General features: G+C 30.7%; 4 protein-coding genes across 6 annotated transcripts in view; 2 read left to right on the top strand and 2 right to left on the bottom strand.

Moving 5' to 3' along the window:
- Positions 1-4741, bottom strand: part of LOC106687305 (uncharacterized) — a 16493-nt gene extending 11752 nt beyond the window's left edge. The window contains exons 1-4 of the mRNA XM_014431114.3: positions 4424-4741; positions 891-1008; positions 614-805; positions 277-403 (exon numbers count right to left, since the gene is read on the bottom strand). Coding sequence (XP_014286600.1) covers positions 277-403; positions 614-764 — 278 coding nt within the window. The 5' untranslated portion in view covers positions 765-805; positions 891-1008; positions 4424-4741. The remainder of the gene's footprint in view (positions 1-276; positions 404-613; positions 806-890; positions 1009-4423) is intronic.
- Positions 4742-8933: 4192 nt separating this feature from the next.
- Positions 8934-11302, top strand: Mt2 (methyltransferase 2; the record flags this gene model as incomplete). Its single annotated transcript, XM_014431116.3, is given in 4 exon segments — positions 8934-9431; positions 9513-9699; positions 10404-10692; positions 10789-11302. Coding segments are annotated over 4 exon segments (1023 nt in total). The 3' UTR covers positions 11272-11302.
- A 1494-nt stretch (positions 11303-12796) lies between these two features.
- Positions 12797-17460, bottom strand: maf-S (MAF bZIP transcription factor K). 3 transcript variants are annotated; one of them, XM_014431119.3, is made up of 4 exons: positions 17152-17460; positions 15851-16017; positions 14879-15082; positions 12797-13308 (listed from the first exon to the last, which is right to left on the bottom strand). In XM_014431119.3, the coding sequence occupies exons 1-3, from the start codon at positions 17200-17202 to the stop codon at positions 14881-14883; spliced, it is 420 nt and encodes a 139-aa protein (XP_014286605.1). In that variant the 5' UTR covers positions 17203-17460; the 3' UTR covers positions 12797-13308; positions 14879-14880. The 3 variants fall into 3 exon arrangements, with proteins under 3 accessions (XP_014286605.1, XP_014286604.1, XP_014286603.1); XM_014431118.3 differs by having other exon boundaries at positions 14873-15082; positions 15851-16029; positions 17152-17459; XM_014431117.3 differs by having other exon boundaries at positions 15851-16029; positions 17152-17457.
- Positions 17461-19890: 2430 nt separating this feature from the next.
- LOC106687302 (centrosomal protein of 112 kDa) lies at positions 19891-25314 on the top strand. The gene is made up of 3 exons (XM_014431102.3): positions 19891-20065; positions 20178-20362; positions 25123-25314. The coding sequence occupies exons 1-3, from the start codon at positions 19984-19986 to the stop codon at positions 25282-25284; spliced, it is 429 nt and encodes a 142-aa protein (XP_014286588.1). The 5' UTR covers positions 19891-19983; the 3' UTR covers positions 25285-25314.
- Positions 25315-25512: the final 198 nt, after the last annotated feature.

The raw sequence follows: 25512 nt of genomic DNA, 5'->3' as shown, positions 1-25512 counted from the left end.
ATATATACACACACGTGAGGAATAGGATGGCTTTCCGAGGAAGAATTTTATTAAGTAATTTAAATTAAAAAATGTTCACCACTGAACAGCAATCATTATTAAAAATTAATACTCAATAATGAAAAACATCTGAGGTTTAATGATCTCAGATTGTTCATTTTATTTATAAAATAAACTTTCAAAGGTACTTTTATCCAAGAAAAAAAATTATTTATCATTCCACTTCATTAAACTTTTTAAATATATAGGTTTGAATTTTAAAACAAAATTACTTACCGGACCATTTTTGTAGCTTTCTGAAGAGCAGGAGCAAAAGAATCAACAAATGGGAGCGATTTTCTTCTGCTGTACTGTATAACATCGTTTGCCAAATAGAATAACACTAAACGATGCTCTATTTTAACTACAACATGAACATTATTAATAAATAACTAATAAAGACTGAGTTAAGCATAACAAATAAGTAAATTGAAACTCATGAGGTTAGAATTTTTAAGAAACAATTATCAAACTAAAAATAATAGATCTCACTCACATAAAACCTAATAATGGGAGTAACTGTAATAAAGACATCTTATATAAAAAGGTATTGATCATTAATTCTACAAATTACCTTTCTTTAATACATTTAGCCATGTTGATACAATCTTTTCATGATATTCTTGGTGCATTAAGCACCATCCTGACAGGCTGCCTATGCTATCCTGAGTATCTTTTAAATATAGTAATTTTTCTTCAAATTCATCTTCATCAAATGGAGCCATGATTAATATTTTCAATTACAATATCAAAAATTAACAAAATTCTAAAAAAAAAAAAATAAAAAAATAAATAAAATAAAATGTTGATAAAAACTGTTCATCATAGTAATGTAATATTATTGTACTTACCATAATACAAATACAAAATTTGGTAAATGGTTTCACATACTAATCGATTAGATTAAACTAAAAGTAAAATCTATAAGATAAAAAAACTTCTCTTCAAGTTCTGGTTGACAAAACATCACTGAAAAAATAAATTAACTAATTAAAAACATTCAGAATAACTACTACTTAAACTATTTGAGGCTTCCTGGAGTGGACCAAGTGATCTAAGAGCTTCAAAACTTAAGACATTATATATTGGAGGAAGATAGTTGACCGTATGAAGTAGATTGGAGGATGATAGTCCGGGTGGCGGTTTAATAATTTAATTTATAAAGGTTTCAAAATAGTAACAACAAACTATTTATTATTAACCAACGCTTAGCCAGTTGGCATCTGAACACCATTCTTATCAGCCCTAAAGAAGCCCTGCAAAGTGGGGCAAAAAGTTGGTTAACAATGAATTTTTTTTTACTATTTTGAAACTTTATTACTGCCACCCGGACTATCTTCCTCCAATTTAAAATATTTCAATTGCCAATGTTGATCTAACCAATTTAACATGAGAAACAACTTCTACTCAATTGAAATAAGTGCCTTTTGGTTTGTTGGAGCTTACTTTACTTTAAGTTCATGCCTTTCAAATCATCTAAATTTATTTTATATATCTATTAATTTTTGGCACTCAGATCAGTTGGCTTCATAATGCATTTATTCATTTTATTTTTGTTACAGGTATGTCACAGCTCTCAATGGGTATCAATTTGAATTTTCATATCTAGTTTGACAAAAAACAATTATATACATATATGTGTGTATCTTTTTTTTTTTTTTTTTTTTCTTTTTTTTTTTTTTTGTAGAAGTTGATATTAACAACTTAACATGATTAATAAATTAGATATTACAGAAAAAGTAATGGCATTCCTGCTATTTAAGGTAATAAAGCTGTAAAATATTAAATACAATAGGTATGAATTCACATAATTTTCCGGATATATGATAAAAATAGATTCTATTTTTCTTTTCTAAATAATAGGAAGAAATTAGAGGAAAGAATCCAGGATAAGTATAGAGAGATGATAGTACATTTAACTTATCATTGAAACAAAAGGTGATATTAACGGTATGAACTAATTTATTAAAAATTAAACACATAAAAAATTATAACAATCAATTAAGTAATAATTGAGTAATAGTTTATAACTGTAACAAATTATAGCTCAATGAACAATGAACTTCATATACTTATCGTTCATCATGAAATATCAACTTGTGATCAACACAGATATCACAATCAATGTTAGCGACACCATCACCTGTTCAGTGCTAAAAGTACATACACATTTGTGCATTTTCTTCATAAGCATAATATGGCATTAGTCAAAAAGAATAAACATATTTCCAAGACCTATTTTTCAGTAACACTAAGACTTTTAAGCCTCGAGCCATTTACAATAATGAATAATAAGTCTTAACATTACAACTGGACGCCATTAGATCACTTCAATATCATTGGAAGTTTAATGGAGGTAATGAGAACATGATACTTTTCTTGGTACTTAGCTTTGGTGCTATAGAGCTTTTAATAGAATTGTAAAAACTTTAATAAAAATATGGCTTAGAAAACCTAGAAACTTGATGTTGAATAAAATAACTAGAGTAACTTTTGTACATTCCTCCACTCAATTACATTGGAAGTTAAATCTAAAATATTGAGCCCTCATACAAAACCAAACAATACTAATATGTAGCGAAGTATTTTTCTTTATTTTTCCAAGTCAGTAATCAGAAAAAGTAGACTGCTTGATAAACTAGGTGCATTCAAAACCTTGGTGAAGTGCATATCCCCATCAAACTCTCCCTGTATTTTGGAGGTAAGCATCTTACACTTGGGAAAAAGATAATCAATAATTAACATAAGTTCATCTGGAGCAGCTGATCTATTTTGAAACAGTTACATTTGGCATTAAAATCATAGCTTCTAATACACCTACTATCACACTGTCAAAATCAGTTCGTAGGCCATGTATCATTACAAATAAACTACAAGATATTACAAAGCTATTCACGTGACATGAAAGTTTAAAAACGGCAAGTATAGATTACAATAATCAATTATAAGTTAATGAGGTGTAGATAGTTGACCGTAGATTAATGATTGGAGAGATTTGTCAGGGGGTGCGGTCAGCAAAGAACAACATTAATTAACAAAACCATATTTATTTATTTATGCCGACGTTTCGACCTGAGTTTCAGGTTTTCATCAGTACTATAGAACAAAAGAGATAACAACATTCAGAGAAACATAAAATGGAAAAGGAATGGTATACAAACAAATTTGGAATTATACAAAATATTGAATTGAATCATAAATGATAAAAAATTGATAACTGATAATTGAATAGTAAAAAAAAATAAATAGATTGATAATCGTGGAATTAGATGGTAGTAGATTGAAAACAGTGAAAGATGAAATATAATAAATATCATGTAGGTAAGAAGATATGTATAATATGAGATATGCAAGTAGTGATAAGTGGTATTATATTTCATCTTTCACTGTTTTCAATCTACTACCATCTAATTCCACGATTATAAATCAATTTATTTTTTTTACTATTCAATTATTAGTTATCAATTTTTTATCATTTATGATTCAATTCAATATTTTGTATAATTCTAAATTTGTTTGTATACTATTCCTTTTCAATTTTATGTTTCTCTAAATGTTGATGTTATCTCTTTTGTTCTATAGCCCTGATGAAGACCTGAAACTCAGGTCGAAACGTCGGCATAAAATAAACAAATATGGTTTAGTTTATTTGTGTGTTCTTTGCTGACCGCACCCCCTGACAAACCTCTCCAATAATTATACGTTATATATGTTTCAAAGTAATAGTTTTATTAGGCAAAGTAATAGTTCCTAAGCAGTCCTTCCAGTAATCACAATCCAAAATATAACACAAAAAACAAATTCCAGTAACAATATTTATTCTAACAATCTAGAAAGTAACTACTACTTCCTAACCCTTATTTTGTCAATCCAGAATATTGCCTAACATGAAAAACAACTTACAGTACAACTAGAGTTGTTTACCAGAGGGAAGTCTTTAACACTAACAGTGTATGTACTGATAAAGAAGTACATAACACTTCTAAGGATAAAAGGGGCAAATAACAGAAGAATTAGAACATTCAATGCACAGAATGTAATAAATTAGTCAATATTACAATAATTACATTAGTTATTGGAATAGTTCTACAAACAAAAATCTTATATACACACTTTTTAATATGCATGCTATGATCTAAATAAATAGGCTAATTCAGATTACATTTTAAAAAAAACATGAAAATCTAGAGGATAAACCTTAAGAAACTAACTATAAAACAAAACTAAATAATCCTAAAGTAAATATAAATATTCTGAAACTTTCAATTTACTCTAATACTAAGATAACCTTCGTGAAATTGTTCAAACAAAACTTAATTAATATAATACTATAAAGGAAACTAAGTAGCCACTCAATAATTGTAATACAGAAATTGTTACTTACACATAACTTCAAAACTACTTCAGTCTTTCCACCACTACCAGACAGTTCAAATCCCAGTGACAAGAAAAACCACAAGCAAACTGGTACAAAATTTAATTGTTATAAAGGAGAGCATGGAGCAACGTAATCTTAACTGTAGCATTAGTGAATGCCCGATATCAATGTTAATATTTATGGAGAAGAAATTCAACAAATAGCTAACACTCTTTTCTATGACATAACAACAATACGATGTCGGAAGGTCGGCGGGAATGATTGGAACAGTTTGTCCAACTGATAAAAATAGGAAGGGTTCAAGAATTTTTTGAAAACATCAAAATTTAGTCATAAATGATAACAATGCGATGACATTTATCAATCTTCTCTATTTAATTTTTCACAAAAGTTGCAACGAAGTAAGAATGAATTACTTAAAACTTGAAATAATTTGTTCATGTTATAACTGGTCCATGGTTTTTAAGGGAGGAAGTTTAAGAAATTAGAATACAATCATTTAAATTGTTTAATCTATTATTATTTGTATACTATTTAATGTATAAAATATTTACTTACTATTATTCATCTTACCTGTCCTGACAACTCCATGGCTTTTATAGATCGCGAATATCTTCTAATCAGAATTGAAAATTATGCAAGAACCAATCGAACATATTTTTTAGCTAATCTTAAACCATACTATTCTGAAAAGGTCCCTTTTGAACCATGACCAAAAAACTCTTGGTTTTCCTGTCCTTTTGAAGTTGTCCAATAATTGAGTAAAATATTTGATTAAAAAGATAAAACATTTTAGATACGGACACATAATCTTTTTTTTAGGTGAAAGGATAACTGGGTAGTAAGATTTCGTATATAAAAGCGACCTCTAGAAAAGGAAAGAGAAAAACTTAATCATATGATTCACACATATGTTGTTTTTTTGCGAGACTCTGACTGATATAACTTGTAATCACACCAGTTTAAGCGGTGTATTGATGGCAATTTCTAATAAGATTACGGTAAGTTTAGAGCTTCCAAACTTCTTAGCAAACGTAGACTGAGTGACCGATCCAGCACCCAAATAAACCCGTAAATATTGATTGAACAACTTGGTGAGAACACATACAAGATTGATTATATGTACACTAACGTTAGGTTTAAACCTATACATAAACACGGATTATTGCCTTCCGGGGAGTCTGTTATACAACAATATTTTGTTTAAATGGTGACATTACTTTAATATTATGTTAATATTAATGTTACATTAATATGTTATGCTTTATATTATCTCTGAATGGGACAATTTGTATTGTAAGGTTATTAATAATCAGCAAGATTTTCAATGCTTATTAAGGTATAATTATTGCTGCTACAGTAACTATATCTTCAGATGGATCCTGGCTACAGACTCCAAATCGCTGGGCACACTTGAGAGATATTTAAATTGTCGGTGGATCCTTACCAGCAAAGGTTGAATGTATGGCCACAATATCGGTTTTAGAAATAATGCGTAAAGGATCATCATTAGTTTGTACTACCTATGAACAATTTTAAATATCTCTCAAACATTTGTTATACGAGATATTTTATTGTGTTTAATTTAATTATGTTGTCAATCGGGTTTCTAACATCTTAATACATTCAAACTCGGTATATCAGACAGGCTCCTTGCAAATTAAGACCGTTCGTTTTGTGCTCACGCACATGGTGATTTGTATGTCTTCTGCTTGAAAGATGTGATCAAAACCCACTTATGTTGAATAATTTTCTTTGTAAATTTGAAGAGATTTACTAAGGGAAATAAATTGTACTCTTCTAGAAATTCTACAAATCAATGAATTCATTTACTTTTTTCCAAAACAGAATTTTCCTTAAATTATTTTCTTTCAGAAAATATTAATAAAGTAAACTAATAAATGGCATGAAACAACTTTCCATGTAAGTTATACAAGTGAGGTTTAGACTAAAGATGATTTATCGTAGATGGCGTAGAAGAGGTTGATAATGTTTTCTATACAATTTATTTACATAGGCCACTTCCGAAATGTTTCAGATTTTATTTTTAGACGTCTTATATCCTATTAATTGATTTTCATTTAATTATTACGTTGATGTTCAGTTTCTGAAATTTACATAACACATACACAAGGATTCTTCATGGCAAAATAGTTGTTGATCTTAATCAGCATTCAACGGACAACTCAGTTTTTTTTCGCTGATCAGTTGTCTTCGCACCTCAGGATATAACCACTCTCATTTTACCCGCTTCCCTATACAGTTCAAACAACTCCATATCTGTCTTCCTCTATTGTACGAATAAGCATCTAAGGCTTATTTTTCACTCAAATAAGCATAGCTTTCTCTTCTGCGTTTCTGAGGATAAAGGGCTCGAATTATTAGGTCGGGGAGTTTTGCGTTGGGACATTGTACGGTGACAGAAGAGCTTTTCATAATGCCCTTTTTCATCTGATCCTCCAATATCTCTCCAGCCTAAATAGTTTGATTGATGAAATCTAAAATTTCGTCACATAATTAAAAATAAAAAATACTAAATACTAATATAATGATCACTATTGGTGATATATCAAGTTATGGCTTTAGCGCAATGGTAAAAATTGCTTCTCTTCACTCAAGGTCTAACTTCTTTTGAATAGACAGTATTTTTTTTAATGATAATAAAAACATGTGGTTTTAATTGTCATATGGTTTAATTAAATCTCTTATGTTATAATTCAACAAGATATGTTTAATTCAACTATGACATGATAGTGCATAATATAACACTGTATGTACTTAATAAATAAGTCTGCTTAGCATTAATCTGTAAAAATAGGATTCCATTTTAATGGAATAGCTACAAATAGTACATTACCTCCTAGGATCAAACCATACCCTTTGCTGTGAGAACTTGCATTTTTGTATTGGATACCCCTGAGTCATTTAAAAATATTAAATATGGATTAATACAATTGTACCCAAAACAGATATGCGTCTTTTTATTCCAAACTCCTTAACCATCCTAACCCATTAATTCTTAATCTTTCATCCTTAACAATCCCTGATAATCCTCCGAGGCGTCTGAAAAGAAGATGGCCACGGGACCTTCTAATTTAAATTAATGTTTGAAGTACCACCAATGGGTGGTTCCTTCCCAAGATTTTCAAGTGTATATGAAACATACTACATATTTACCTATTGTATTATTTTGTACAGTTGTAAATTACATTAGATAAATAATTTTAAAAAAACAATTGTTAATCTCATATTTAAACACACTAAAGGCCAGAATTTTTTTATTGAGATCAAAAATGAATAAGATACATAGTGATCTTTAGTTAAATGACGTAAAGAAAGTGGGTGTCTTCAAACTAACTCTGTAAAATACAGATGTAAATAATTCAGCATTTTATAGGTCATTATATTTTTTAGATAGTTTAGGTGTCAATTAATTTGACACGACTTCCCTTATTGACCTGAAAAGTATTTAACCCTTTACATCATCTCCTCACCATTTCTCGTAGCTTTCCCCGCAGTCTGAATAAATTATATAACCTTCCATTCACTAAGCGTGCTTCCATTAATGTCTTCCTAAAACTATTATACACTACTGCTTATACTATTATATACTGATGAGAATGACCTGGCTACGCCCTCGGAGCGCAGATTTATTTTATTCACACTCTCATTTTGAATTGGAAAACAAATATAATATGATTTAAATGTTTCATAAATCAATGATAACAAAGGGGCGTAGGGGAAGGAAGTTAATGTTATATTAGTGTTATAATCAATTTTTATTTTTAATTAACAACTTGCATTACTGTGTCAGAAATACTTGTTTATTTATTAGTATCAAACTTTTTTTTTTAAAAGAATGTCATTTTTCATTAACTGTTAAAAGAAGACATTTACTGAAAAATTTGACTAGTTGATGAAAATTTAATTTATTAATTTTTATATCCAGTTACTACTTTTTAGAACAATTAATGTATTTTTGAATCTTTACTATTAATATTAAAGTGTCCTAAGCACGAATTTCTTGAGAACGACTTAATTGATCTTCATTGTTGGTGAACCGTATTGTGTTGTAGCATTTACTACCTCTATTCAGTTCAAATTTAGGCCTACAGCACACGGAGCATCAGGAAAGGAATTAAGCCAGTTTGTAACTCAGGTTACTGGGCCACCCGTAGATCAATTGGTTAGGCCTAGTATTACCAATTTTGGATCGCTGGCGGTTCCGGTTCGAATCCGGCTGGGGGGTTGACTTTTTTCATTGAGTGACGGATCCACAAAATGAAAAACTTGACCCCCAACCATGATTAGGCAGTATAGGATTCTAATGGGAGTCTTGGCCAAAAAAAAATAAAACTTAGGTTACTGATCAGTTACAGACTCAGTGGTGACTTGACTCCAGTAATCAGAATCTCCAGTTCGTTCCAGTTGATATCGAGCGTGAAATGTCTTTGGTAGACTCAGGCGATGATGAAACCATCATGTATTATTATCTCAAAGAGGAAAAGAGGAATAGTAAGGTTGTGAGTACACCAATATCTAGGAAACAATATTTAGAAGCGGTTGTTTACGACCTTTCAATTAAATGAACAGTTTTGCAGATATTATTACATTACATTACTTCGGAAAATCCCTATTTACGTTAACGTAAACCATTGCTCCGAAGGCGTGGCAAACTCCTCCATGCTTGGTTTCACTTACTTTTAGCTTAGAAAAGTAACTACTGGGTTATGCCAATCCACTTCAGCCCCTCTACCAAGTACCGATAGCTCGTGAATGACAACTATGGAAAGTAATAAAGAAGCAATATAACCTCCTCCAAAACATGGGGAACACAATCCTCAAATGTGAAAAAGTTTTATTTTGTACTGTTACTTTTTTTTGGTCAAATAAAAAGTTTTCAAAATAAAGGGAATAATTTTGTATACATGTAATTTTAAACTACATGTTATGAATAGCTTAAAAGTGTTAGAATTATATAGTGGTATAGGTGGCATGCATTTTGCTCTAAAAGGTACATAATTAATTTGTATGAAAGTATAAGTATTAGGTGTTATTACAGATGAAATAAAATAAACATTTTTTTATATATCAGAAAGCAAGATTCCAGGAGAAATAATAGTGGCTGCTGATATAAACACTGTTGCTAATTCTGTATATAGATATAATTTTCCCAGTTGCCATCTTATAGGAAAAAATATTCAGTCTTTAACTGCAAATTTTATTGATAAACTTGAGATTGATGTTATCCTTATGAGCCCACCATGTCAACCTTTCACCAGGTAATTTGATTTAATCCAACATTTTTTAGAATGTGCTGTAATAATTAAATTACTATAAAGAGAAATTATTTCTGGATAATAAAATAAACTTGAAATACTACTTTAAATTTTTAAATCAGACCCTTACTATTTATTCATTTTAGTGATGTGGAGAATCATATGATTTCTTTGTGTTAGTTGGGGTAAAGCAATTAATATGCATACAAGTATTTGTCATCAACTAATATTCTTAGAAACCAACAGGGGAAGGCATTTCTGTCATCCAATTTCCGTGTAGTTTTCAAATTTTGCTTGTATTTCTTTAGACAGAAAAGGAACTTTTGTTAGTGTACTATTCACGATAATTTCCTTTTTTTTATGTTTTTCATCCAACATAACTGTTAATGAAAAGAGATATATATTGTCATAATAATTGTGAAAAGTTGCATTTTACATATTTAATATCACAGTGGATAGAGAGACTATACACACGATGGCCAAATGTCGAAAGTGTGACTTGCTCAGAAATTTACCTTTCTGAGCTTATTCAACAGTCAGCTAGCATATATACTGTCCCTCGAGCAACTTTAACATTGATTATGAAAAGAGCATTTTTTTACATTTAGTACTTCACAGATGTCACAATGATGTTAAATGTTATATTGTGTTCATTTAAATTATTGTTCTTTGATTACTGCAATGCTTAAACCAAAATTTGATTTTAGAGTGGGTAAGAAAAGAGATATTAATGATAAAAGAAGCGATTCATTACTAAGCTTAATTAAAATCCTCCCACAGCTCAAATCATTGAAAATGATTTTATTAGAAAACGTGACTGGTTTTGAGGTTTCCGAGGCAAGGAATCTCTTAATTGAAGAACTTAAAAATTCATTTACATTTCTGGAGTTCATTTTGAATCCATCACAATTTGGTATCCCAAATAGCAGAGAAAGATACTACCTCCTTGCTAAATGCTGTTCCTCTGGATTTGTTGAGCAACCTGACAAAACATTGGTACTTTGATTTTTTCTCTTAAAATCCATCTAATAAATAATTATTTTATTAATCATTGCATTTCATTTTTTTTTTTTTTTTTTTTTTTTTTTATAGATAACTGATGCGAAGTTTTTAATAAATTATGAAACTAAACAACAAATAATAAAAGATATTTTAGAGTTTAGCGATGACTCTGATGAATATAGCAAATATTTGGTACCACTAGATGTGCTGAAAAAAAGGATTAAAGTAATGGACATTGTAACAAAGACATCAAATCGTTCGTGTTGTTTCACAAAAGCATACAGTCGTTTTACGGAGGGTACAGGTTCAGTTTACTGTCCACATGATGAATCAGCAATTGAACAAATTTCTGAAATCAAAAATATATGTGAGACAGAAGTGAACTTAAAATTACTTGAAGGTCTCCGTTTGAGATTCTTTACGCCTAAAGAAGTCTCTAGGCTAATGTGCTTTCCTGAAAATTTTGAATTTCCTAAGGAAATAACTTTAAGACAAAAATATAAACTACTTGGAAACAGCATTAATGTCTTTGTTGTTTCAAAGTTAATTAGCTTTATGACAAAAACAGCATAATTTATTGAATAAAGATTTTGTATTATTTTTATTTATTTATTTTTTATTCGGCCTTTACCCTGAGGTTCATACAATTTTATCTATTAAAGTTTATGCTGATTTTATAATCATATACCACTAATTTAAGGCAAAAAGGTATGTCTCTTAATGAGATTGAGTGGGGGCGTTCAGTCCTAAAACATGGTAGCTGCCAAATGAAAATGTTTACTGTATTAAAATGTTTGTTAATTGAATTGTTTTACATTTAAATAGAGTCACTTACCATAATATAAAATCGAGATTATTCTATTCAGAAAACCAATTTTCATAAGATTCACCATTTTATGAAGTCAGCATTGAAAATGCTGGTGATGCCAAACACTTTAATTTATAAAAAAATTTCCATTACCACATTTTATGACTGAATACCACAGTTGCTGAAAGGGACCAGTAGAAATTATTTTGCATCAATCAGAAACATGTTTAGTGTGAATATATAGTGAGAAACATTACGATTGTGAAAATTTTTTAATCTCAATTTTGAACAGAAATACTTTGAGATCCCTTGAGTTCAAATAACCAAGTCTTGCAAAATAGTCTTCATTCAACTGTTAACACCTCATTTTTTTTTTCGTTAAATCAAATTGCTGGAAGTGCCCCTTATTATTTAATCGACTGTACACTTTTTTCAAATCCTATTTTCAATTGAATTTAGTGTGCCAATGTACAACTAAATGGTCTTTAATTCTGACTAGATCTTATCCTCTATGATAGTCTACCACAGCATAAATACCAGATTTGCAGTTGTAGATATCTATCATAAAAGTTTGTCGCTCATGTATAGATAGTTGATAATTCTCTGAACTATGAAGCTAATCCTGATTGTCCAACTGCAAATGTTAGTTCAGCCTGTTAGTGGTTGTGTCAGCTATCACTATAACCGAGGGTTAAGGAAAAGTATTGCGGTTGTGACCTATAAAGAACTTTCTGTTTTGAAATAAGTGTAAGTAAAGCAGGTAGTGAAGTGAACGTTTTATGATGTGCACACTGCTCCAGATTTCTAGTTTCTAGATCAAGAATCTAGTTCTGGCTTGAAATGACTTACAGTCATTTCTATTTTGTAAAAACCTAAAAAGGTTTAGATAGACAATGCACTAGTTCTAACATTTTTAATATTGAAATGATAGTTGTCACTATTTACCAAATCCTCTGGGTTATTTGAGGAAAATTGGTAATACAATTTTATTTTATACCTCTACACTTTAATTAGAATTTTTTATATTATATTTTGAAACTAATAAAAAATAGATGAACAAATTTTTATCTATCACATTGTGGATTGAATTAATAATAAAAATAAAATTTTAAAAATAACTAATAAATAATAATTTTAAAATAACACCTTGAATAATATTCAAAGGATTTACTGACAGAAGTATTGGTTTTACAGAATATTTAAGCAATCGCTTTATTATGAAATTATTTTATTTCAATTAATAAATATTCACAGTATATAAAATAATTTTTTTAAATAATGCTTACATAATTATAAGAAAATAGCTTTTTATTTTAAAAAAAATGCAGAGAACAAGTAATCAACTATAAAATAGAAAAATAATAAGAGTACTTTAAAATCAAATATGAAAATGACCATAATTTTTCTTAGACTTAAATGCAGCTTCAAGCACCAATTTCACTATTGTATCACTATTCACAATTAAATATGAACCCATGAAAATGTCAAACATTATTCTAATTTAATATTATTTACATTTAAGTTACATAACCACAAGGTTCTAAAGAATAAATTTAATTCTTTCAAATTATAACTTGTTGGCTCCATCTGCTTCAAATACTACATAGTATTCTATAATAATAATAAATTTTATTCTTCACACCACTAGACATGACAATTAAATAAACCTCTGGAAAAAGCACCATTTTTTAATATACAGACCAATAAAAGACAAATCAAGATGACTTTATCCTTTTAATACTGTTCTTTTCTTTCTTATATCCCAGAAATATCTTGTTAATGAGAAGTCATAAATTAATCATCTGAAAAAAAAGAAGGAATGATAGTTCAGATGTCATATACAAGGTGATTGGTCAGTGCAAAAAGTAATTCCTGAACATTTATCAATATTACTTATGGAAGGTAATTGAAAACATATCTATGTTTTAAAATAATACTGGTTACCATAATATCTGAGTACATAGCTACATTGATATGTTTAATATAATACTGGCAGAATTTATATTGACTAAATGAAGACAATCAAAAGCTTGATATCAATTGCTGTATTTAGTTAAAATTAAACATACATTATTACTTTTATTGTTCTGGTTACTTCGAGTGAATCAATATATATACGATAAGGAACCAAATAGAATTTTCTTTAATCAGCGGTGAAGGGTTTTTAATTTTAACCACTTTTTTAAAACAAATTAGAACCAGAGATGAAACTAATATTTTACCCTTGTAAGGGCATTAATTCTATATGATATTAATATAGGTTGGAAGAGCACATATCAGCTTTCCGATGGTTGTAGTAATTTAGGATTTTGATAAAATGCAGAGGAGTTATGAACGTTGGACATCGGGAGAAAAAAAATCCTCCAGATAAATCAAATTCAAAAATTTTTAAATATTAATTTCATTGAAGAATTGTAAGGGTTTCAGCAATGCTAAAAACAAATATGATTTGCTTATTGCTAACAAAAATTTTGTTGTGAACCCTAATTAGGTTTTTATAATTATAAAATCATTTAATGTAATCAGTAATATTTTTTTCTTATTCTTCAAAAAGAAAAAAATCGATTGGTGTATAACTGTGAAAAAAATGTATACTTTCTGAAAATGCACTAATAATATAATATTGTTCATAATTTTTTTTATTGTAGAAATATGAGATATCTTTTGAAAAAAAGCAGCATGTATATAGGTCGAGTAATTCAAAAGTTTATTGTGGATGACCATTCAAACCAATCCCTTTTTTATTTTAGTTTTTAGACCTGTCGATTTGTGTTTTAATTTATTTATTCGCTTAATTTATTTATTTTAACTTATCTATCCATTGAAGTATTTCTTTTAGCCAACTTTTTGGTTTATTTTTTCCTAAATCTTTATATTTATTTTTTTAAATTTATTTGTTTCTATGTATAAACTGATCTACTGCGATGACTTATGTCTTTGGTTTGACTTGCTGTCTGATGATAAATTTGTTTAACGGATCGAACGTGGATAGCGGATCACTGGAAAGAGGAAGTCTGAGAGAGTGAGATAGGGAGAATAAAATTATCAAGTTAATGAAGTAAAATTGTTAAGTGTAATGAAATCGCTAAAATGATATTAAAAAAATAAATAAATAAATAAAAAAAATTAATTAATATAATAAAATATTTGTATTTAGTATTTGTAGTATTTATATTTGTAGACGAGTATTGATTGTGAAGGAAAAAAAAAAAATTGTGATATCATGTGAATGTATGTATTGTATATATGTCTGATTATGGATTAATTGGTAGGCTGTGTATTGTAGCAACCCAATGTATTCGGGCAGTATGGCTAAATAATGCATTTCTCTCTACTCGTAACATATTAAAACACCATAGTCCTAACCATTACATTTAATTTGGTGACTCCAACTCGTGTGGGATAGGAATCTTCTTAAGGGTTGCAAATTTTTTCAGAGCTTCATATTTTCCATAAAGTGCTTCTAGTTCTTCTCTCATCATATTGTTGTTTTCCTGCATCATTTCCATATCTCGGTATTCTTGAGATTTTTCAGTTTCAAGTTCATCTTTTTGTTCAATTCGTTTTATTCGGCAACTAAAAGTTGAAAGAATAATTATTATAAACTTATAATTTAAAAAATCATTCTTGGTATCTCCAAATTTCTGAGGAATAAAAAATTGCATTGACTACATATTAACTTGCATGCGGTGCAATGACTTACGGTTTAAATCAAATTATTTTTTGGAGTAATTGATATCTCTTTTATAAGGTTTGTTTAATAGAGATAATATTTTTATTTTAGATAGAGGAGGTAAAATGAAGGGAATTTCAAATATACAGGTAAAACAAATTTATTTTTGTAAATTGGTTACATTTGCAGACACAACAGTGTTTTTAATTATAATGATTTTTAAAGAATTATTTTATAAATCTATTGTATAAATTAAAAACATAAGGATCTTATCAAACCTTTTGATCTATTTGTTTTGTTACCTTATATTTAAAGAGGTTAAATATGAAAATTTAATAAATAAAGCCAAGTTTTCAATAATAAATATATATTTATTATAATTTCTAAAATTACTAACATTTCTCAGAATTCACACTACTGTAATACAAATATTTTTGGCTGGAAATGGAAAATGTAATCTCATCTAATTGTAGGAATAATTAACAAAAATCATGTTATATAAAAACAATACTGTCAAATTTTAGTCATTCATAAAGTTAGAAATAAAGTAAATCATAAAAATTTGATTCCGAACTAGCAAGTATTGAATACAAAAAGTTTAAGTTATTCTTAAATAAATAGTGCATTTAAAAAATATCTTGAAATTATTTTTAAAAAGAAAATCTAAATACCTAGCAGCATATCCTCGATTTTTCAACGTCCTTCTTCGTTGCTTCATTTTAATAATATCCTCTCGGGAAAGACCTCTCAACTTTAACTGACGATTCAAATCTCGTACCGATATTGTTACTAATTCATCATCACTAATGTCGAGTACTGGACCAGGTGACAACGGCAGCTGAAAGAGAGCCTTTCCAAAATAGTGATATAATATGGTAAAAAAGAAGACAAACATTGTAAATGTATATAAATAAAATACTATGATATCATAGCTTAATAATTGAGAAAATATTAAGATACACTTTTTCTAAAAAATATGGTCTATATTAAATAAAAAAATAATAAGTTTTCAATAAATATATAAAGGTAGATATAAATCTAGTTACTTTTATGGGGTATATTATATCATTGCAGTTTAACAACACCCAGAAAAGACGACCTCAAACTGATCGAAAATATTAAAGGTCGATTCACACTGTTTTCTATTCAATACATTAAGCAAAAAAAATTGCATATGTATCATTGCAATCCATGAAGGGTGCAGTATTTTGAAAGGAAGTACTGTTACTATACCAGTGATTGTACAAGGTGATTTGGTCAAAATCATGCTCAACTGCCAGATTTTTACCCAATTAAGCCTCCCCATTTTATGAGGCTCGGTGGACCCCGAAGAGCTCCCAACCCGGGCTGACTCATGGCTACAGTGAAATGTATTGATTCATGATTGCTGGATTCATGACCAGGTCCTTGGAGTTAGCAGCACAGTGCCTTACCACTGAGCTACCTGCTCCCACATTATGTAGTGTAAATTAACAGCATTTCCTTACATTTCACTTTTTCATTTATTTATTATTTATAATTTATTATCACTTTATAGAAGTGAAGGGTATGGAAGGGAAACTGAACATAGTGTGAATAAATCTTTATAGAACAGCAAACTTCAAATCAAAAAATTGTTTTGTAAAAGCCCTTAGCATTTATTTTGTAAAGAATCGGAGTAACTCAAGTGTTTTAGAAAAAGAGCTGCAAAAACTATTTCATTTTCAAAATTCAATCAATTGAATTTTTTTTTCAAAAGATGAAAAATATTGACTATTAAACCTGAATGATTCTTATTAATTTTTTATTGAGAAAACATTATATATCATCTTTTGTTTCATGACAGATTCGAAATAAATATTCATTGTCATCGGTAAGAAAAACTTATATCTGAAGTACAAATGAATTTCATGAGATAATCCTCAGAAATGAAAAAAGGAGCTGTATTTAGCTTAATATAACCTATCACGAAACCTACATAAAAACAACTTACAGTATTGCCACGTCCATGCCTCTCGCTCCTTCTATTATTTTCTGAAGGCATTATATTCTGGCGATTTATGTCAGATCACGTTATTGAAGTTCCAAACGATGGTAAGTAGGAGACAAGAAAAATTTGCCTTGTCATCTTCATGCTATGGCGACCTAGACACTCAAGTGTCAGCTTATTCAATTTCTCAATCGCGCATTACTATTTAGAACTAAATATAAATTTGAGGGTAATTAAAGATTGCTGACAAAAATATTAAACTAAATTCGTAATTCAGAAACATGTTTATTATAAAATTCATTTTAAAATGTTTTTCTGAAACTTCTGCAGTGTTACCACTCTACCAATACCAATATATAATAACAACACAGTACTTGTACATATGAAGTTATATTAGCAAAAATTCAAGGGCGGGCCCAGATATTGTCTTTAGGAGGAGCGCAAAAAATAAAATAAATTCTTTATAACGCTCTACATTTTATTCAACTGCTAAACTTTGCAGCTAAGCCTACTGGCGACAGAAATTCTACTGTATCAGGTGAAATTCAAACTTCTGTTAATGTTTGTCAAGAAGAAATTGTAAAAAAAAATTTTCATGGTGGGATTTGAACTAAAAAAAATCAGGTTTTAAACTTCCTCACTAGGGGAATAGAGTAAAAAATTGAAAATTTCTTGTTTTCAGAGAGGGCACCTCCTTCTCCCCCCCCCCCCCGCGTCCTCTCTCTGGATCCACCAGTTTGTAAAATACATTTTATAATTTTTCAAACTTTATGTCAATCATTTATTCTATTTATTTTTATTTTGAAACCTTTTTATATTTCTTTGAATTAAAAAAAAAAAAAGACTTTTAAAACAATGAGATATAATAAACCTCTAGATTTAAAATTTCAGATAAATATATTAAGTCCGTCATTCATATTACCCTATTTAGGTGGGGGAAGGAGTTGCTTTATTAGAGATAAAGAATATTATTCCATTTGAAACGAGCAACATACCTCCCTCAATGAATTATGTGTGTCGACATCCCAAGCTCTACACCTCCCAAGAGTGAGTTTAAATTCTATTGGAATAAATGGGGTTTAAGTTATTCCAATTCGTGATTATCGATAAAGAAAATCCTAGTTTATCAAATCATGTAACTAAGAAACCACTGGTTCACATTGTCGAGGTGGTTTTGTAAGATCTGACTCCAATCGATAATGGTACTCTTGGTCAAGAGGACTCGACAATGCGTGTTCAAAATACCTAAGGTACTACACACCTCCTCGGATGGTAACTTCGCCCTGCTGAGTATTATTCCTGTAGGCATGAAGGATGAATGTAAGTCCGGACAAGGACGACAAGATAGAAGGGATAAGAAAGAGGAGAGATATAAACACCATAAACATTTCCGAATTATAGTACTAGAATGTACTGATCCACTATGCACATTGATAACCTCTGTCTCCTATGGAGCTGATTTTCAATATCTTATATAGTTTTTACATGTATGAAATTGAATTATATACAAAAAATAGCACAAATATTAATATACCGTGTTTGCCTGATAACAGTAATGCTTCCTGTATTAGCTGGTAGAATACGTCATGCCGAACCATAGCGGTTTTGGCGGCTTAGCGGTTTGGAGCATAGACCAATGTCGCTACAACATGTAAATAAACTGTACAAACAGTTTACTATGGAAAGTGGTTAGTAACAGTTTATTAAAGTAATTTTTTTGTTTGCAAGCTAGTTGTATTATTGAAGCTATTTTAATGCCTATTTTTTGTTTGATAAATTCAAGGTAGTATAAACATGATTTTAATTAATATTTTTATTGGAGTATCTTTTGACCGGATTACTAACCCCCACTGGTAGAAGCCATAAAAGGAAATTTCCCACAAGAACAGCAAAATCTCCACGTTGAAAAAGAAACCAATAAAAATGGATTTCATCACGTTATGGCTTTTCTTTCCGATCCCTTTAGAATAAACATAGGAATGGATTAGATGAACAAGCGAAAACCATAAGTCAATCAAAATACTATCTTTTGCTACCATTTATAGTGTCAGAAAGGAAATTTGGAAAATTATCTACAGGGCCCTAAGTATCTCTCAACAGCTGAAGATACATACTTATGTCAAATTTGGATTATGTTTACTTTTTGGGTTTTCAATAAGAATGTTGTAAGCCTAGAACATTTTATATAAAAAAAGAACCATACCAGCAGGTATTATCAATATAGGCAAGTAATATCACGAAAAAATTATGAAGAATTCTAATCTAAAGGACGCGGTAAGGACAGGGGTACCACTGGTGGTGGATAGATTCCCTCCGAGAAATTTCTGAAAATTAGGTTGCTTAAAACTACATTTTGAGTTAATTTTACAGTGAACTTACTTGTCAAAATGTATTCAACAACAAAATTCCATTTCTACTAACATTTAAACGTCAAGAAAAGTAACCGATAAAACTGTTCTACCAATAAGTCCTCATAAAATGTGTGTGGCTGGACTTTCACACGGTTCATTATCAAGACACTTTTGGCCTAAAAGTGGTCCGCAGAACACTAGTTGGGAACCAATGATCACAAAATAACTTATGTGTTTAAGTACAATTTATTTTTCAATTATGGACATAAAGCACCTGCTGTGTAGGCAATAGAAAACAGTTTTCAAGAAAGAAATGTTTTCAGTCTTTCATTGTTGAACATTTGGTTCCGCAAGTGGCCATCATCTGGGTGATTTTTTATTTGAATTTAATTTATTCTATTCACACTATATAACTATTTACACTTTCTTTACTCTTATACCAGCTGTTTTCTTATATATTAGAACAACAAAATTAGAAACACTCATGTCTTGCAAAGACGTAGAAGAATTTCAAGTTGCAGTGAAAGAAATAGCTTATACATCTCTAAATCTAGCATCGGAATACGGTAAGAAAACTTTGTGCGCAAACTAAATCAAATAGTTAAAATCAATTTTAAGAGTACTATTAAAACTTATTGATCGTAATAGTAACTTTACAATGTTTCGTTTCTATTTCAGACCGTGTACGGTGCGCGGAATGGGTAAGAAAATTGAGTGGCATAGCAACGGATAACTTGGAAGCTTGTAAAGTTAGAAATGATTATATACAATATTTGAAGATTACTTTAAGATCTGGTTTACTCCATGGCATTTTCATGCATCTCCCGCCAGAAGGAGATCTGAAACCTCTGGCCGAACATTTGGTAATTTAAAAAATCAAGCAAGAAATATTATTTATGTAAAGAAATATTTACAATTAACTTTTATTTCAAAGGACGTATCAACCTCCTCTCATTCGAAAATTTTTATCTATCTCCATATATAGCCGTGCTTAAGGGGGATGGAATCTCAAATCAGTTGCCTTCTTGACCAAAAAACGGAGGATGTTAAAGCCGAGGTTCAAGAATCATCCGTGTCTTTTGTGCCAAATATGAAAAAATCAACAGAGATGTAGGGGAGGAGTACAACTGCTCTTTGTTTCAGTTTAGATTACAATAGCGGGAATTCCTATTATCCTCACAACGTAAACCTAAGGACCGTGAGCGTAGTCTCTTCACTTTTGCTTTGAAAGAGAGAAGGGTTATGGTACCCCTCTGGTTATACTTGTTATATACAAAATTTGTATGCACAGTATTTATATACTACATATAAATAAACTGTTATGGGTAACACTGTAAGGCTACATTGTAACCTCCCTGCTTTGTCTGTCTATTATTAATGTTTCATTTGTTTTCCTCTCATTTGTGTTCTAATGTCTATGTCTACATTTAAATGAATAAAAACCTAAAGGTTCTACTCTGTGATTTGATTTATACCTACTCAATTCAAAACATAAACATTTGACACATGCATTTTAAAGACAATTTTATGTTCTTTCAACAGTTGATTAACTGAAGATATACCAGAGACAAACTGAATGAAGTTGGAAAATTTCGTGTTTTTTTTTTTTGCTCACTGAAAATTATCTATCCCTAAGACTTTCGTGGTCACAAACGCATCTTTATATTATCTATCTTACATTCTTACTGTACTAAAAAGTATAAAAAAGAAAAATATTTTACCCTCATTGATTCAAGATGCACTCTTTCTTTCGCTATCTATATACTGTACTAATAAATCTCTAGTGAAATGTCTAATAGATTTAGAGAATTCTGTTGGCAGTTCATTTTTATGTTTTTCTTAAAAATATATATCTATTTATATTTTTTATTATCAGGTGTGTAAATATGACATTGAAATTTTCCCATAGAGTCCATAAAGTAACTATCAATCTAATTATCGTAAAATCAAACCATTTTCTTGTTTTGACATCTGATGAAATTTCACACTTCACAAGTTTCATACACTATAATTTCGTATCTTAAACCTACAATTTATGGACAGCAATGATTTTCTGCGACCATTTGGAGAAAACCGGAGCAGGATCTAATCAATTAGCATCATCTTAGTAAATCACAGCGCTTTGAGTGGTTTAAAAAAATTCACAAGTGGCAGTTTTGACATGATTGACACGCTTGGAAAAATGTAAAAGAGCACTGGAAAAGTTTTTTTTAAAAGACAGCCAATGTTTTTAACAATCTACTATTGTTGGGTAAGGATGGCATTCAACCAAAACATCTCGCGGTTCAATTAAATGAGACAGGATGAGCCTTCTCCAACATTTGAAAGATAGAAAAACGGATCACACATGAACTGAGTGAAAGAGCATGAGAAGCAAAATGTTACTTCCAAGTAAAAATGATAGTCATTTCTCCAACGAATTGTAATGGAATGAAAAGTAGGTGTATTTCTATTACCCTTAGCTTCAAAGACAGTGGCTAACTCTATGTGAACCATCACTTCACGGCTAGATTCCCTAATATGAAAAGTTCTAAATTTAGGAAAGATTGCTTTGGTGGGATCAAAAGGGGGTGGGATCTACTATGACCTGGGGAAACTGTTATTGCTGAATGCTATCTACCAGAAATTGATTATTGACTTGTGTGAAAACTACCAGATATATATAAAATAAAGCAACACATTGCTTTATGATAACGCAACTTCAGACTCATCAAAACTGATCAAAGAAATGATTGAGGTATTTAGTTGGGAATTGCGTTCACATTGGGCTTTTTCAATAATGGAAAGGTAGAGGAAGTACTTCCAAGATCTGTTGAATGATATGGACAGACATCCTGTGTAGATAAAACGTCAAGAGAGGTAGGTCCTTGGGAAGAAGATGACGAACTGGAAGAAGCAATTTGGAGGATGAAGCTAGGGCAATCCGAAGGTAGTGATGGAGTAACTCCTCAAATGCTGAAATATATGGAGCCCAAAGGAAAAGAAATTCTGTTGCATCTAAACCTAACATGGAAGCAACAGATTGGGAAACAGCCATCATTGTACCTATCTTTAAGAAAGGTGATAATAGAGATTGTAACAACCACCGAGACATATCTCTATTCAGCGTGCCAAGTAAGATTTACTCTAAGATCTTAGAAAAGAGAATAAGAATAAGAATCGAAGGATTACTTGAAGAAGAACAATATGGCTTATTTTTACCATGAGACAGGTTTTCGAAAAAGTATTGGAAAAAGAGGAGATGTCGGTGTGTTATATTGTAAGAGCATTCAATCGGGTGAGAAAGCCTGATCTCTTGCCTTGAGAGAAAAAGGGGATCGATCATGGTCATGTACTGGTGGTTGAGAGTCTATTAATTTGCCAACTTTACAGGAAATAGAAACAACTATCGGAATCCGGCAAGGTTGTAATCTCAGCCCATGTTTATTCTAGTAATAGACTCAGCAATTCGAAGGGCTAAAGAAAAAATGCGGAAATTCCAACTGTGATATGCCAACCTAAGACCAGTGAGCCTCTCTTTACTTGCATTCGCCGATGACGTCCTCATTTTCTTGGACACTGACAGAATCTGCAGTACAAAATTTATATATTAAAAGAAGAACCAAGGAAGATTAATATGGTTATCAATCCTGGAAGAACAAAAATAGTGAAGGTTGGGAAGAAGCCTAGGAGAAATATGCCCGTCATCAGAGTCGAAGAAAAAAATCCTTGAAGAAGTAGAAAACTACAAATACCTGGGAACGCACCTTAGTGAAAATGGATACATCGATTCAGAGGTGGCTGAGCGAATCGCTGCTGGGAGCAGGATGTTTGAAGCAGTTAAGAGAGGTTTTTTAAACAGCCGAGAGGTGGACAACAAACAAAAGTGGCCTTTTTCAGATCGACATTCTTCCCATCTTGACATATTATTCAGAATCATGGTCGCTGACAAAGAAGCACCACTCAAGGTTACAAGCGTCAGAAATGAGATTCCTCAGAAAGATTGAGGGGAAAAAAAGAAGAAAGAGTCCGCATCACCACCATCGAACCTCAATGTTAAGCCGGCCAACGATGAGATAGAGAGAATCAATCGACTGAGATGGCTGGAACATCTGCGAATGGAACCGAGGAGGATAGCTAGCAAGGCCTACCGAGGGCAAGAGAGGAAGAATGGGAAGATGACGTAAAAAGCGACTTCCAGAGAAGAGGAAATCAATGGAATGACAGAAGGCGCCTTGCAGAAGACCGGCAGAGCTGGAGATGGCTCTATGAACTTCCTCCTCACACTGCTTAATGCGGTTTCAGAGGATTGATTATGATGATAAGACTTTTTCATCAGTTTTGTCTTCATCACATATTACTTATTTGCATTGATGGCACACCCTTCCATTTGTAAAATGTATAAACGCCATTAGTATTGAATTGATACTGGCGCACTTCCGTGTAAGTGACCATTGGTTTTCCCTTTTTATTTATTTTTGAGAAGAAGAAAATTTACAACATGGCGAATGCAGACGATTAGCAAACCGTGAATACTCTTTTATTTGACGAGATAATGATATTGAAGATATGATGCTCCAAATTCCTTAGATGATGAGAATAGTGACACTGGTGAGTGCGAACAAATGGAAGAAAGGGAAAGAGATTTTGAATCTGAGTTAAGTGGAGAATCTAGTGAGGAAGAAGATGCTAATAACGATGAAATTTTTACATTGCTCATGAGGAAAAAAGAGGGAACGTAACTAATGAATGAAAGTGAAATAAAAACCCAATGAATACCAGAAAACTACAAGAGAAACACAACATTTTAATCTTCCCGGTACCAACAGACCTTCGAAACGATGAAATGAACTGGTACATTAAATACGTGAAGCTGTTTTATTGACAATGGCATTATCAATAAAATTGTGGTGTGTGCAAACAAATTCTTATTTTCAAACCCGTTAAATTTTTCGAGAGCAAGTGATGCTACATTCACCGATCCTGTTGGGCAAGGAGCCTTCAAAGCAAATCGCATGAATCCTGATGAGTTGTGGCAGTCAGTTGACCGAATTAGAATGGTTTTGAATGTTAAAAAGTTTTTATTTCTCTTTAGATCCCTAAGATTTGATGACATGAGTACACGCCCAGAGTGGGTGTTAGTCGTTTAGCCCTTCAGAGAAATTTTTGAGTAGTTATTGTGAACGTTTTCAATTTTTATTTAAATAATTTATCAGTTCCTATTTCTTTGGGCTAACTATTTGGTCTAATCATTTTCATGGATAGAGTATTTTTTAAAGGGTTTCTCTGAAAATAATTTTGTATTTTTTTTTATCTTCTTTTGGTTAAATTAAAAACCCTCTTTTTTGTTGATATTAAAGTTTGTCTTCAATACCCTTTACACATAAAATTGATATTAATCACAAGAGTGCAAACAAATAAATTGTGGGTCTCTAAGGGCTGTATCAATTTGATACTTATGCCCTGTAGTGTGACTTTTGGAAGCTGGAAGGAGGCCTTTCCCAAGGTTAAGTATTGGTTTGCCTCAAAGGAGGGACAATTTTTTTTTTGGCATTCCATCCACTAATCATAAAAGATTTTAAATTTTATAAAACTTCTGGTTTATTTATTCATTTAACCAAAGTTGTAATTTAATATTTCTTAGGGGCAGGAAATAGTTAAACTCATACCAAGCCTATCAGATGTAGGACCGATTGCGCCTTTCATGAAATACCAGTCACAAGATGGAAAGGCATATGTATCTATAAAGAAGATTGGAGGAAAAGGAGTGTTTTGTTATATGGCTGTATCGCCCGATGGAGTATAGCATCTTGAAATAAATGTTTCCATTCACAAACATATAATTTTATTTGATATCAACAATGACTTGTGCTACCTTTTTACTATTTTTTTTTTTATTATTATTTTAACTTCAAATAAATAAATGATAAGAAAGTTAAATCACAAATTTTTCAGAGATAATAAGTAATACAAAAGACGCTTAACTGACACTAATATTTTTATTGCAGAAAGTTAGAGAAAGGAATACGAAAGA

The sequence above is a fragment of the Halyomorpha halys genome, unplaced genomic scaffold (genome assembly GCF_000696795.3).
Source record: "Halyomorpha halys isolate HHAL.00 unplaced genomic scaffold, Hhal_1.1 Scaffold945.1, whole genome shotgun sequence".
Lineage (NCBI taxonomy): Eukaryota > Metazoa > Arthropoda > Insecta > Hemiptera > Pentatomidae > Halyomorpha > Halyomorpha halys.
This window is presented reverse-complemented; position numbering and strand designations above follow the sequence as displayed.

Coding starts and splice junctions, on each gene's coding strand:
- LOC106687302 (XM_014431102.3), top strand. CDS start 19,984: ATGTCTTGCAAAGACGTAGAAGAATTTCAAGTTGCAGTGAAAGAAATA. Junction 20,066..20,177: donor AAATCTAGCATCGGAATACG/GTAAGAAAACTT, acceptor TTTCTATTTCAG/ACCGTGTACGGTGCGCGGAA. Junction 20,363..25,122: donor AACCTCTGGCCGAACATTTG/GTAATTTAAAAA, acceptor AATATTTCTTAG/GGGCAGGAAATAGTTAAACT.
- maf-S (XM_014431118.3), bottom strand. CDS start 17,202: ATGCCTTCAGAAAATAATAGAAGGAGCGAGAGGCATGGACGTGGCAAT. Junction 16,030..17,151: donor GGCATGGACGTGGCAATACT/GTAAGTTGTTTT, acceptor TATTTTGGAAAG/GCTCTCTTTCAGCTGCCGTT. Junction 15,083..15,850: donor AATCGAGGATATGCTGCTAG/GTATTTAGATTT, acceptor TTCAACTTTTAG/TTGCCGAATAAAACGAATTG.